Raw genomic sequence first — 15,503 nt, forward strand, 5'->3', positions numbered from 1 at the left:
TGTGCCTGCAGCGTGAAATCCATGGACCAAACTAATTTAACCCCTTCGAATTGGTAGTGTGAGATCAGTGGCCCAAACGCATGTAACCATTTCAATGACACCCATCGATGCCCACTTTGATGCCCATTTTTGTGTCCGTTCAACAATTTCTAAAGTTGATTTTTTTGTTAAACCTGAGGAAAAAAAATCCAAATTTTAGAAACCAACTTCATCCTTGTATTTTCCTGTGCCTGTGGGCGCCCCGGGTCAGTCAGTGCCGCTTAACCCTGTGCGCCCCGTGGCAGGTGAGCGGCGCGCGCTGTCTGGGCGCTGCACCTACAACTACTCCAGCCTTCGTCAATTCACAGTTTCGTCAACCCGCTAAGCTACGCCCATTATGGTAATTTCGGCACCTATAGTCGGCTTCTGATTGGCGCGTCCCCCCTAGGAGGCGTCTCCCTAGGACAGGCAGGTCGGAGGCGCCGCCGGCCGGACTGTGCAGTGCAGGAGCGATGTTGGGAGGCTGAGGATCGCAGTGCATGTGTGGACTGTACCGGGGGGCTCTGTTCCGCTGGGCAGGGGGGCTCTCCATGAGGGAAGACAGGGCTGAGGACAGAATGGACAAGCAGATGTCTCGCTGTAAGATAGTGGTGGTCGGGGACACGCAGTGTGGAAAGACGGCTCTGCTTCATGTGTTCGCCAAAGACTGCTACCCTGAGGTAACTGCTCCGTACCTGCCGCCTCTGGCGATGCCGTGCCGCCGGGCGCTGCCCTCCTGGTCATTATAGTGCACCGGTCCATTAGAAAGTAGGAGAAACTAGTAACCCGGCTGTGCCAGCGACAGCAGGGAGAAGCCGCGGGCAAAGCGGGCACTGTATGGTGCCTGCTAGTGGTCTCACTGCCAGTGTGTGGGGGTCTCGTCAGGAGAGAGGTCACTAGTGTTATAGGCGGGAGAGTGTATTATATAGTGTACTAGTGTTTTATATAATCACCAGTGTGTTATAACATGGGTAGGAGAGTATTATCGCTGGTGTGTTATATATCATCTGTGCACTAGATCATAGGAGAGTATTATTACTACTGTTATATATTGGAAAGGATGGCTGCTATTCCATGTATACCAGTGTGTTATAACATGGGTAGGAGAGTATTACTAGTGGGTTAGACTGGAGAGGATGGCTGCTATACCATGTGTGTTATATATCATCACCAGTGTGTTATAACATGGGTAGGAGAGTATTACTAGTGGGTTAGACTGGAGAGGATGGCTGCTATTCCATGTGTACTAGTGTGTTATATATAATCACCAGTGTGTTATAACATGGGTAGGAGAGTATTATTACTAGTGGGTTAGACTGGAGAGGGTGGCTGCTATACCATGTGTTCTAGTGTGTTATATATAATCACCAGTGTGTTATAACATGGGTAGGAGAGTATTATTACTAGTGGGTTAGACTGGAGAGGGTGGCTGCTATACCATGTGTTCTAGTGTGTTATATATAATCACCAGTGTGTTATAACATGGGTAGGAGAGTATTATTACTAGTGGGTTAGACTGGAGAGGGTGGCTGCTATACCATGTGTTCTAGTGTGTTATAATACAGGCAAGACAGTTACTGCTAGTCTTATAATGGTCAGTAGACTATTGTCAATCTTGATATAACTAGTGTAATATGTACACATGTTATTATATGGGCAGGAAAGTACTACTGTAGGCTGGAGAGTGTCTTGGCTAGTGTGCTAGAATTGCCAGTATGGTATTAGAAAGGTAGGAGAGTGTACCTAGTATGTATGTATACTAGTATGTTATAATAAAAGCTGGAAACGTAGCATTAATACTAGTATGTTATAACGAGAGCATTATTGGTGCTACTAGTGTCTTTTGTATACTGGGTTGTGCTGTTATAGCGGTCATTGTAGTTTTTTTTATAGCTACTCTTTTTCTGAAAGCGAGTAATGCAATATAACTAGTATTACATTACAGCTGCTACGTTTGCTGTAGCATGTAGTGAATTATAACTAAGCAGTGGTGTCCTTCTACCCACTGTTGTGTTATAGGTAACTGGTGTTTTACAGCCACTAGTAATGAGTTATAACTGGGATGTGTAGCAGAGCTGGGAGTGATGTATAGGCTACTCTATTGTTGTGTTATAACTAGTAGTATCAGAAGCTTCTTTTAGAATTACTATTCGATCTATACTCTAGTGGTTTATTGCTAGTAGTGTTACAGCTACTATCTGTAACTAGTAGTGCATTAAAATCACTGCTGTGTTCTAGTTCTTAGTCTATTATCTACCTGTGTACTTCTAGTAATGTTACTAGCAGTGGTACTATTATACTGTATACTTCTATAGTAATGTGTGGTATTACTATTAGAGATGTGTTACTAGCAGTGGTAATATTATACCTGTATACGTCTAGTAATGTGTGGTATTACTATTAGAGATGTGTTACTAGCAGTGGTACTATTATACCTGTATACGTCTAGTAATGTGTGGTATTACTATTAGAGATGTGTTACTAGCAGTGGTAATATTATACCTGTATACGTCTAGTAATGTGTGGTATTACTATTAGAGATGTGTTACTAGCAGTGGTAATATTATACCTGTATACGTCTAGTAATGTGTGGTATTAGTAGCAGAGGTTTGTGTTACTAGCAGTGGTAATATTATACCTGTATACGTCTAGTAATGTGTGGTATTAGTAGCAGAGGTTTGTGTTACTAGCAGTGGTAATATTATACCTGTATACGTCTAGTAATGTGTGGTATTACTATTAGAGATGTGTTACTAGCAGTGGTAATATTATACCTGTATACGTCTAGTAATGTGTGGTATTAGTAGCAGAGGTTTGTGTTACTAGCAGTGGTAATATTATACCTGTATACGTCTAGTAATGTGTGGTATTAGTAGCAGAGGTTTGTGTTACTAGCAGTGGTAATATTATACCTGTATACGTCTAGTAATGTGTGGTATTTCTATTAGAGATGTGTTACTAGCAGTGGTACTATTATACCTGTATACGTCTAGTAATGTGTGGTATTACTATTAGAGATGTGTTACTAGCAGTGGTAATATTATACCTGTATACGTCTAGTAATGTGTGGTATTAGTAGCAGAGGTTTGTGTTACTAGCAGTGGTAATATTATACCTGTATACGTCTAGTAATGTGTGGTATTACTATTAGAGATGTGTTACTAGCAGTGGTACTATTATACCTGTATACGTCTAGTAATGTGTGGTATTACTATTAGCGATGTGTTACTAGCAGTGGTAATATTATACCTGTATACGTCTAGTAATGTGTGGTATTAGTAGCAGAGGTTTGTGTTACTAGCAGTGGTAATATTATACCTGTATACGTCTAGTAATGTGTGGTATTACTATTAGCGATGTGTTACTAGCAGTGGTAATATTATACCTGTATACGTCTAGTAATGTGTGGTATTAGTAGCAGAGGTTTGTGTTACTAGCAGTGGTACTATTATACCTGTATACGTCTAGTAATGTGTGGTATTACTATTAGAGATGTGTTACTAGCAGTGGTAATATTATACCTGTATACGTCTAGTAATGTGTGGTATTACTATTAGCGATGTGTTACTAGCAGTGGTAATATTATACCTGTATACGTCTAGTAATGTGTGGTATTAGTAGCAGAGGTTTGTGTTACTAGCAGTGGTAATATACCTGTATACGTCTAGTAATGTGTGGTATTACTATTAGAGATGTGTTACTAGCAGTGGTAATATTATACCTGTATACGTCTAGTAATGTGTGGTATTACTATTAGAGATGTGTTACTAGCAGTGGTAATATTATACCTGTATACGTCTAGTAATGTGTGGTATTACTATTAGCGATGTGTTACTAGCAGTGGTAATATTATACCTGTATACGTCTAGTAATGTGTGGTATTAGTAGCAGAAGTTTGTGTTACTAGCAGTGGTAATATTATACCTGTATACGTCTAGTAATGTGTGGTATTACTATTAGCGATGTGTTACTAGCAGTGGTAATATTATACCTGTATACGTCTAGTAATGTGTGGTATTAGTAGCAGAGGTTTGTGTTACTAGCAGTGGTAATATTATACCTGTATACGTCTAGTAATGTGTGGTATTACTATTAGAGATGTGTTACTAGCAGTGGTAATATTATACCTGTATACGTCTAGTAATGTGTGGTATTAGTAGCAGAGGTTTGTGTTACTAGCAGTGGTAATATTATACCTGTATACGTCTAGTAATGTGTGGTATTAGTAGCAGAGGTTTGTGTTACTAGCAGTGGTAATATTATACCTGTATACGTCTAGTAATGTGTGGTATTAGTAGCAGAGGTTTGTGTTACTAGCAGTGGTAATATTATACCTGTATACGTCTAGTAATGTGTGGTATTAGTAGCAGAGGTTTGTGTTACTAGCAGTGGATAATATTGTTTGTGTTACTAGCAGTGTTTGTGTTATAGCCAGTAATGAAACCTACTGCTGGCAATACCACATTAGTTATTGATTCATTACTAAACCGCTACTAGTCTGGTATACTAGCATTATTACTATTCGTATGTTACATTTGTAACTTGCTCAGCATAATAGTTAATGTTATACCTTGTAGTTTGTTGCAAACAATGCATTTATTTGTCCACTACATAGCTGTGCTATTACTGCTAGTTGTTACTAGTCGTGAACTCTTACTAGCAATTTATACTGGTATTATCACTAGTAATGCATTATAACTTCCCTGTATAATTAGTACTGAATTATATTTACGGTTGTCTTCTAGCTAGTACAGAAGCTGATAAATACAACTAATGACCTCTGGCCTGTTATTACTTGTTCTACTAGTAGTGAACTAGTGATATACTACTGTACGATTAGTGACTATCAGTGCATTATATGTAGTCTAGTGTTACACTTAGCACAGTAGTTTGGTTATGTGCATTATTCCTAAATGTCTGTTTTATGCTAATAGCAGACTGTTGCTGTGCTGCAGCACCTGATCTGTTGTATTTATATATTCCATTGTTAGAAAGCTATTGTGTGGTTAAACAATTGTGTTCATATAAAATGTTGCATTTTTCTTTGTTTTTGGAAATTTGTGTCAAAAAGCACAAGGCAGTTGCATCATGTGCACATTCCGCAGATTGAGTAGTGTTATTACTAGTGTGGTACAGCCAGGACAGTGTGTATCTATCGGTGCATTAGTTACTACTATGTTCTGCTCAGTGGTGTATTCCAGGCTACTATAGAAGCGCTGCTAGTCTCTCATATGTAGTAATGTGTGTTCAGCTGCCTGTTAGCGCTAGTGCTGTATTATAGTAGTACTAGTATTGGGCTTTCACAAATACTCCTACTGTTCTCTCTACATAAGAGATCATGTACATTTCTTGGTATATGGTATACATACAGGGCCACGCACTCTACAGGGATTCTTGCTTGGTGCCAGTTGCGGTGTTTTCCGCTATGTAGACAGTTCTGCAGATCAATACTTGTGACTGGTTTGTCTTCCCAGCATAGTTTTAACTGTTCAGCTCTTTGATTTGACTATCATTGCCATATCAATGGCTATTTAAGGCTGAACAACCTCCCGGACCAAGGTAGCTGAAATTTGCTAGTGGCGCCAAATATTTTGGGTTGGTGTCTGGCATGTAGAAAAGTCTGTACGCTTATCTGAAATTGAAGTCACTGTACTATTTGCTTTCTTTGGGGCTTTCAAGGGTCTCTGGATTTGTTCCAGTTCCCTCATTACTGTGTAAAGGTCTTCAAAATGTTGCATGGCTTCATGAGAATACTGTTCATACTATGAAATTACCTCCATGGTGTAAAGTGTTAATATCAGCTTGTGCCTGCTCTGACTGATAAGGCACCTTTCATGTGCCACTCTAGCCATGCCTCTTTTTGATTGTCAGAACTAGTGTGATCCATTCATAAATCTGGCATATGCTATTACCATCAGATTGAGCTCCGTGCTTCTAGTGCTTTCTGTTAGTCTATACTTGGGGTCTTTCTGTTGCAGTTATGTTATATTTAGTATATGTCGTTGTGTTCCTGCATTAGGACACCAGATGATTGCTGCATTCATACAAGAAATTATCCCCCAGCAGCCCTACTTACAGGCTACAAGCTGGGCTTCTCATATAGAAAAGCAGTTTATTGGCAGCTGAAGGTGGGATTACGGTGTTATTTTCAGGTACATTGCGCACAATGGCCGGTGAGAATTGTGGCAGTCGTATGGGCTATTGTGCTGGCTTACTGTGCGGCAGAGTCCTCTCAAGGGTTAATAAAGTATGTGCCTACAATAGGATCCAATTCAGGCAGCTCAGCTGCATATCCCCCTTTTTTCGCCCCAAAGTGGAATCATATGTCAGTTTCCAGTAGAGTACAGTGTAATCCTACTGAGGATTGTTCCCAGTGAATGTTTGCATTTATGAAAAGTAGACATATGGCATAGTGAAATGCTCTAGGAATATACAGTGTAGGGTGTGCGATCAGACACTACTGCGCTCTATGTCTACGTGCATCGGTAACTTACAGACGTGACGTTCCATCCATAAAAGATGAATATAATGTAACTTTTTTCCAGTTGGGAAGCTCAATCCCATTAGAAAATTCAGATTATAATCCTGGGTATTTTATTACTTTAGCATTCTACATTTAAAGCTGTCGTGTAATCCTATTACCTGATGCAGTTCTTTAGAGAGAATTTCTGTAGAGGCATATATGTCAGATTAGGATGATCGTAATAAAAGGGAACCTTTTTGATACCACCTTTACCTTTTGTTTTCCCTCTGCATAGCCCCCAAAAATCTTTTATATTGCTCCATTATGGTCCAGTTCGATCTGCGTCTCTGGTCTTGATCCGGCACCTCCTTTTGGTTGCAAACGCCTTCCTTTCCTGTTTGATGTGGATGGCGAGTCCAACGTCATCCGCTTAGTGTCCCCCCAACCGGCTCCTGTGCAGGTGTACTTTGCTGAGGGCAGAGCAGAGTGCTCTAGTTCATGGGCCGACTTTGCTTCTGGTCATCGGCGCTCTTTGGCCTCTCATCATTCTCTAGGTTGGACTTTTAATCCACCAAACAAAATCCATGACCCACAGTGTTCTGGCTGTTAATTCTTCTGACAAGAACATGGCTATTGGGGCATGTATGTTGGGTGTCTATAAGCCCCTCTGCAGTGCCTAAGTTACTTAACTTTATGGCTAGGGCAGAACTGAATTATTTTTGGTACTCCCCTAATTATGAAGATTTAAAATGATTCTTGAAGACACTCTCTAAACGGTTATTGTAGTTTTGGAGGACTTTATCTCATTTGATAGATAATGTGATTGACAATATGCAAACCACTTTATATAAAAATGATTGCCCCTGAAGAATCACAAGGCACGTCCCTCCTAACTTGCGGGCTGTTCATTGCCTGTTGTCAAGTGTAATCTGTCTCTAGCATTAGAGGCACTGAGACAATGGAGGAAGAGGGGAGAGGTCTTTGGCTCTCTGTTCTGGCTCTAAGGCTACGTTCACACTAGCGTTATGCTAGTTTGCGTCGGGCGACGCAGCGGCGACGCATGCGTCATGCGCCCCTATATTTAACATGGGGGACGCATGCGTTTTTGTTTGTTGCGTTGTGCGACGCATGCGTCTTTTTTGCCGCAAGCGTCGGACCAAGAAAACGCAACAAGTTGCATTTTTCTTGCGTCCAAATTTCGGCAAAAAATGACGCATGCGTCGCAAAACGCAGCGTTTTTGCGTGCGTTGTGCGTTGCGTCGCCGACGCAGCGGCGCACAACGCTAATGTGAACGTAGCCTTATTTGTGAAGCTGCTTTTTTTTTTTTTTTTTTTTTAACCAATAGATGTTTATTGAAATTTTGCATGTTAAAGAACACATCAGTAAACTTCGGAGGGGGAGGGAGAAAAGGGTAAACAGGGGGGGGGAGGGGGATGTGGGAAAAAAGGACCAGCGCATAAATTAAAGACCACAATATGAACAGTACAATACACACAGATACAGTGTCAAAAATTGAGAAGCAAACGATTTAAATGAGGGCAAGAGCAGACTGAGATATATGTGCCGAGGACACCCAGGGATCCCACCACGAGAGGACCCTAGTTCTCCTCGATAGATCCTGTGCCATGATAACCTCATAGCAGAAGTGTAAGTCAATTCTGGCGATCAGTTCGGCTCTGGAGGGAAGACCCGAGGATTTCCAATGTTTCGCTATACATTGTCTAGCGGCAACTAGGATATTTGAAATTATGGGCCGGAGAGGGGAAGGGAGACCCATGAGGGAAATACCCAGGACAGCTAGTTGACCACTCAGCGCAAGGGGGAGACGTGTCAGATCGACAATCAAAGCCTCCACCTCACACCAGAAAACCCGGATCTGCGGGCACGACCACCATACATGAGAGGAGGACCCCAAGGCGCCGCACTTCTTCCAACACAGAGGGGAGGAAGACTGGAAAACCTTCGCCAGGCGGACAGGGGTAAAGTACCAATGCAGTTGAATTTTTTTCACCTGCTCCAAGTGGCCAAGACATGAAGAGAACCTGGAAGGGTGCACCATAGCAAATTGCCAGTCCTCCAGGGAGGCCTCGAAACCCAGCGAGGACTCCCAGGCGGTCATGAAAGGGAGCTTGTCAGCAGAACCATAGGAGATGAGAGCTTTATAGATTATGGAGATGCCATGGGGCAATATAGTGGCCGGTCTGAAATATCTATGAGCCGGGTCCTCTGTCAGAGGCGGGGGCACTCCGAATGACCGACGTGACCTGAGAAAGCTACGGAGCTGCAGGTATTGATAGAAGTCAGACCCAGTAAGAGAGAATCTCCCTGAGAGGTCCTCAAACGACAGAAGGCCATTTGAGCCGAAAAGGTCTGCCACCCGGAGCACCCCGCGGTCCGTCCAGGAGGAAAGAGAAATGTGCCCGATAGCATACTCCAAAGCCTGCAAAGAAACATAGTCAAACATAAATATTAGATGGGAAGTGCTGAGTAGCGCCCACAATTTAGAAGCATTCCTAATAGAACGGAGACAAGGGCCAACTAGAGGTACCTTAAGCAGCTGAAACTCCAAGAGCAATCTAAGCGAGTTTTTGGGGGCAAAATGAGATTCAATCAGAAACCATGGTAAGCATGAGTTCCCCTCCCACCATATTTTAAGAGGCTCAAGGATCGCCGCCCTATAGTATGAAAGCACTGCAGGCGCGCCCAACCCACCCATAGAATACGGTAGGGACATAATCCGACGCCTAATCCTGTGAGGTTTCCCATTCCAAATAAACCGATCTATAAGAGATTGAAAAGCTGAAATAAACTTCGAAGGGATAAAAAGGGGGAGGCATCGGAAGAGATACATTATTTTGGGTAGGAATAGCATTTTCGCCGTTTGTATGCGGGCCATCCAGGAGAGCAGTGCACTCGACAGATGATCCATGCTCTTCCTGACTTCCGCAAGAGTTTTCTCACAATTTACACGAACTATATTATCCAGCCTAGTTATCCTGATGCCTAAGTACGTAAAGCCCAGGGGAGCCCAAATGAACTCGTATTGAGATTGAATTTGGATTTGAAGGGGGGCCGGGAGAAAAAGGGGGAAAATTGTGGATTTGGTCAGATTAAGTTTATAATACGAAACCGCCGAAAACTCAGTTAAAATAGAGGTAATCGCGTTCAGCGATGCTAACGGTGAGGCACAAGTCACGACCACATCGTCGGCATAGAGGCCAATTTTGTGTTCGGTTCCCCCCACCCGGATTCCTTCAATGTCCGCACTCCGTCTGACCATGGAAGCCAAAGGCTCCATGACCAGAGCAAAGATGATAGGGGAGAGGGGGCAGCCCTGACGAGTGCCATTCCGAATAGAAAATGTCCGAGATCTAAATCCCGCCGAACGAACCGACGCGCAGGGATTGGAGTATAATGCCATAACCGCTTTACTAATTTGCCCGGTGAGCCCAAATTTCTCCAGCGTGAGTTCAATATAACTCCAGTGCACCCTGTCGAACGCCTTTTCGGCATCAAGCGAGAGAAATACACTGGGGAGGCTCCCCCTCTCGACCACATCAAAAAGATCTATCAGGCGCCTGGTGCAATCCCTGGTCTGTCTGCCAGGAACAAACCCAACTTGGTCGGGGTGGATGAGACCAGGGAGAACCGAGAACAGTCTGTTGGCCCAGATTTTTGCATAAATCTTAACGTCGCAGTTTAAAAGTGCTATCGGACGAAAGTTCCCCGGGGATGTTGGGGGTTTCCCTTGTTTGGGGAGAGTCGCTATGGATGCCTCCAACCCCTCAGCCCTAATACTGCCCGTCGACAGCCAATTATTAAAAAGGCGCAAGAGGTAGGGGGAGAGGGCAGGGAAGAACTGAGCATAGTAGAGAAAAGAAAAACCATCAGGCCCCGGGGAAGAACCCTTGTTGGCCTCTCTGACAATCTGCGAGAGTTCAGACTCAACAATGGGAGAGTTTAGGAAGGAGAGCTGTTCCTGGGTAACCGAGGGGAGATTAACCTTCTCCAAGAACGCCAAAATTGACTCCCGCGAAGGCTGAGGAATCCCTAGGTCAGACCCGAGGTCATAGAGCGAGGAGTAATAAGATGCAAATTCCTCCGCGATATGAATCGGATTATACACCCGGGAGCCGTCAGGCTTGAGCAAAAATGGGATCTTGGATTGAGCCTCTCTCTTCCTAACACGTCTGGCCAGAACAGCACCCGCTCGATCGCCCATTGTGTAAAATTTAGCCCTAGTTTTCCTCAGGGCCCTCTCAGCCTTATGGAGAAGCAAATTGCGAACATGCATGCGCGCTTTGGAGAGGTCGGAGAGAAGCGCCGGGGTAGGAGATAATTTGTGCGCGGACTCCAGGCGACTTAATTCATCTAGGGAAGACTGGAGAGCTGCATTATACTTTCTTTTGGCCCTTGCCGCCAGTTTAATAAAGTGACCCCTATTTACCGCCTTGTGGGCAAACCAAAGGGTGTCGTCTCCTATATCAGGAGTATCATTGGAGGTGAAAAATTCCCCCAAAGCCTCCTCAATACACCGAGAGTTGGAATGGTCAGCGAGGAGATGGGGGTTGAGACGCCAGTGCAAGGGGGGTCTAATAGCCAAGGGATCTCTCAGTGTAAGGGACACCGGGGCATGGTCTGACCATGTGATACTGCCTATATCTGCTGAAATGCAGTGAGGGAGAGCCACGTCATTCACCAGCACAAAATCAATCCTGCTATAGGAACCGTGCCTGGGAGACAGGAACGTGTAGTCTCTCTCGCCGCAATGCAAATATCTCCAGATATCATGCAGGTTAAAAGAGTTAGTCAGAGGACCTGCTTCGCATCTTGACAGGGAAGAAGCAGAGCAGTCCAAGTCCCTAAACATTGGAGCATTGAAATCACCAGCAATCAGTTTATGACCATGTTGGATATCACGCAAAGTTTCAAAGACCCCCTCCAGGAACTTAAGCTGCCCTACATTGGGGGCGTAGATCGAGGCGATGGTATAGGGGGCGTTATTAATAAGGCATAGGACCACAATAAACCTACCCAACGGATCCGCTATGGATCGAACCAGCTGGAAGGCGTTGGACCTACTGAAAAAAATGGCTACTCCCGCCTTTTTTGACGGGCCGTTGGCAAAAAATTGATGCGGGTATAAGCCTGACTGCATTCTGGGATTATCACATTCCAGTAGGTGTGTTTCCTGAAGACACAGAATGTCGTGACGGGATTTACCCAACTGACGCCATACCACAGACCTCTTGCCCGGCGAGTTGAGACCATTAACATTAATTGAATACAGCGATATACTCATAATGAGAACATGTAAACAGTTTTGCAAACTTCAGGACACCAATAACCTGTGTAAAAGAGTCTAGTACTTGTGGCAAAAAAAGCTAGAGCATAAGTAGGGGGGGACCAGAAGGAGAGAAGGGGAAAAAGGGGAGCAAACAAGACATACAAGTAAACCAGTGGACCGAGGTCCATCAGGGATACCCTGAGTCCAAGAGGTGAGAATCAGGAAAACAATTCACCTATGGGGCAAACAAATGCTGCGGATACTCTCGAGAGAGGAACCAACGCAGCTTAACCCTGCTGTTCTGTTCGGTCTGGGGAGACCTATTTTGAACTTTGGTATTTTTTGGGGTGTTCAAGATGCGGTTCTGAAACTTGTGGTTGATTGACTTAAATGAGGATGGGTCGGTCGGCCACGGGTTTCAGAGCCGCATCTTGAATATTTTAAAGAATATTGAAGTTCAAAGTCGGTCATTTTTGACCAACAGAACAGCAGGGTTAAAAAAAGAAAAAAGAAAACCAAATGAATCCGTGCGGGAAAATGGCCAGGAACCAAAGTTGCAGTGGGCTCAGGCCACCTCCCAGTCCGGTGTGATGCGGGCCCTGAGACCTCCACCAGCTCCACGCTTAGGAAGGGTCACGGCGGTCGGAGAGTCCGGAGTTGAGAGTCCCCATTTGGCGAAAGCAGTAGCTGCGTGTGACGGAGTCAGGCAGGTGGTGATTGATCCATCTTTACGGATTAGGAGCTTGGTAGGAAACCCCCAGCGGTACAGGATGCCTTTCTCTCTGAGGATGGTAGTGTAGGGGGCAAAGGCCCTCCGTAGAGCCAAAGTGCCCGGGGAGAGATCTGGAAAGACGGAGATGCTTGCAAATCTTTCAGGAAGAGCTGGACCCTTCCTTAGGGCCTGGAGAAAATCCTCCTTCATCTCGAAGAAGTGTATGCGTGCCAGCACATCTCTCGGGATGGAGGGCCCCAGGCCAGACGGTTTAGGGATCCTGTGCACGCGGTCAATTATAATGTCCTTTGGGGCAAACTGCGGGAGAGCTGCGGCCATAAATTCCTGCAGAAATATCTTCAAATCCGCCGCCAGGACAGATTCCTCAATGCCTCTCAGTTTGACGTTGTTTCTCCTGGACCTATCTTCCAGGTCCAGGGCTTTAGCATGGGTTTTAGTGGCCATGATTTGCAGGGTCTCATGAGCGTCCCAGAGTTCATTATGAGAAGAGACCAGCTCCGCCATTTTGCGTTCCAAACGGTCAGTGCGGTTACCCAGCTCAACCACCTCCCCTCTCAGTTCAGCCAGCATAGTGCGTATATCTTCCTGGATGGAGGTTCTAAGGTCTCCAAGCAAACCCTTGAGGAGAGAAGCAGTCACCGGGCCATCAGCCGAATCAGACGCTGCTCCGCCTAAATGCGACGCTGCTCCGCTTGAATGCGACGCTGCAGCGCTCGATTGCGACGCCTGAGCGTTGCGTTGTGAAGAGCGGGAAGATCTGGGGGAGGACGGCGCCATCTTGGACTCCGGCGGTAGCTGTGACGAGGCCGCAAAGAAGTCAGGAATTCTCCTGGTGGGGTCACGTGAGCGCGTTTTGGATTTCCCCATACACTCACCACCGTACCAGGGACCGGAATCGAGATCGAGGAGGAGCGGAAGGGCGCCGGAAAGGTAGATAAGAGCCGCTTTAAGATTCCTGGACACGGAGCTCCCACTCTGTGTGACCTACTCCATCAGCAGCTAGGCCACGCCCCCGTGAAGCTGCTTTTTAACACAGCAGAGGGGATTATCTGTTCAGGACAGGCAAGCCAATGCACAATGCATGCTGGGAAATGAGGTAAAGAAAGGTGCTGCACCTACTGTGCTGGTAGAATGCTGATTGAGGAACCGTCCAGATTGGATAGCCATGTTACAAAGCATAGGAATCAGGACAATCCCTGGCATAGTAAACTGTTGTGTGTGCTAAAAGCAGTTTTACCCTGTGGAGATGAGGGCAGGAAGACAATGGTTATCTACAGGTTTTGTGAGAAAGGACATTGTAGATCTAAATTCTATGAATCTAAAAATATTAATAGTTCCGCTGTATAAGTTGTCATGCAATTATGTGTCATCACTAATTGCTCCGTGTGACTGGTGTCTAATTGCTGCTGACCACAGTGATGTCCTGTTCATACCAATGTAATGACTGCAGTCACGTGACATGACATCACTATGGCAGTAGGCACACATTGGGGCAACAGGAACAAAGGAGCCCAGTAGGGGGAAGATACCTGTATCTCTACCTTGGGAGAACAGATTGTGGTGGCTCACGTATGTATGTATGTATGGGTGAAGACCAGATAGAATATCAACAATTAATAGGACCTGCCATGTAGAGGATAACCTTTTGCCACTTTCATCAGATTGAAAAGGTTCCAGGTTTTGCACTTCATTCCCGTTGCTCCCCTGAATATTCAGGATTCTTTGGTGGGTGTCTTCAGGCTGCTCTCCATTGTTGTGCTGTGAGCCACCCATACACTCTTGATTAAGGCCATAAACATTAGCGCTAAATAGTAAATATGAAGGCCCATATCTCTCAATCTGCGTGGCGGATTGAAAACTCCCATGAAAAGAACAAAGAATCTGGGGAGCAGTGGAAATGGGGGGGGGGGGGGGGGGGGTTAAGAGAAAAAACAGCTACTTTTGATATGACAGATCCTCTTTAAGGCCTCTATACATATTAAAAATCTAGGATAAAAAACACAATGAGCAAGTATCCTGCAATAAGTAGTAATAGTACATACAAATAACATAGGGCACTTAGTTGACAAGTTGACACTATTTTGATCACAAGGGTGTAAAAGACACCCCATCGCAACAAGGTGTACCCACTCAGGATGAACCCTAACTCTTGTATTTCACCTCACTGTGTCAGCAAACCTCAAAATAGATGGAGACAGGGCAGGACCCAGACCTGATTGTTAGCGGGCAAGAGCAGAAGGCTGCAGCGGTTCCACATTGCATAGACAACATGCACAGCCCAAAAAGGGGAGCCATGCCCCTATATGTACAGAGTACACAAAACTAAAATAGACAAAATTCATTGCCCAAAAAGGGAGCCATGTCTCTATATATACACAGAGTACATGAAACTAAAACAGACAAAATGCATTGCCCGAAAAGGGGAGCCATGCCCCTATATATACAGAGTACACAAAACTAAAATAGACAAAATGCATTGCCCATAAAGGGGAGCCATGCCCCTATATATACTGAGTACACAAAGCTAAAACAGATAAAATGCATTGCCCAAAAAGGGAGCCATGCCCCTATATATACAGAGTACACAAAAATCTAAAGTAAAACCTAAGAAATGCGCCAGAACACATACGTATAGAAGTTCAATGTGTAGGTCCACATTCACACTGTGGCCATCTAACAACCAAAACGTAGGGGAAAAGAGAAAAAAAAAAAATACCCTGCAGTAAGTTAATGGATAGTAATATGGATAGTAATGGGCAGCACGGTGGCACAGTGGTTAGCACAGCAGCCTTGCAGCGCTGGAGTCCTGGGTTAAAACCCCACCAAGGACAACATCTGCAAAGAGTTTGTATGTTCTCTCTGTGTTTGCGTGGTTTTCCTCCAGGCACTCCGGTTTCCTCCCACATTCCAAAGACATACTGATAGGAAATTTAGATTGTGAGCCCCAACGGGGACAGTGATGATAATGTGTGCAACCTGTAAAGCGCTGCGGAATATGTTA

The 15,503-nt window shown here is 44.6% G+C and overlaps 1 protein-coding gene across 1 annotated transcript in view; it reads left to right on the top strand.

Moving 5' to 3' along the window:
- Window positions 1-459: 459 nt before the first annotated feature.
- The window catches only part of RND2 (Rho family GTPase 2), a 218,510-nt gene continuing 203,466 nt past the window's right edge, over window positions 460-15,503 (top strand). Inside the window, exon 1 of the mRNA XM_069751884.1 lies at window positions 460-698. Within this exon, the coding sequence (XP_069607985.1) occupies window positions 519-698 (180 nt within the window). The 5' untranslated portion in view covers window positions 460-518. The remainder of the gene's footprint in view (window positions 699-15,503) is intronic.

The sequence above is a fragment of the Ranitomeya imitator genome, chromosome 2 (genome assembly GCF_032444005.1).
Source record: "Ranitomeya imitator isolate aRanImi1 chromosome 2, aRanImi1.pri, whole genome shotgun sequence".
In the NCBI taxonomy this organism is placed as follows: Eukaryota; Metazoa; Chordata; class Amphibia; order Anura; family Dendrobatidae; genus Ranitomeya; species Ranitomeya imitator.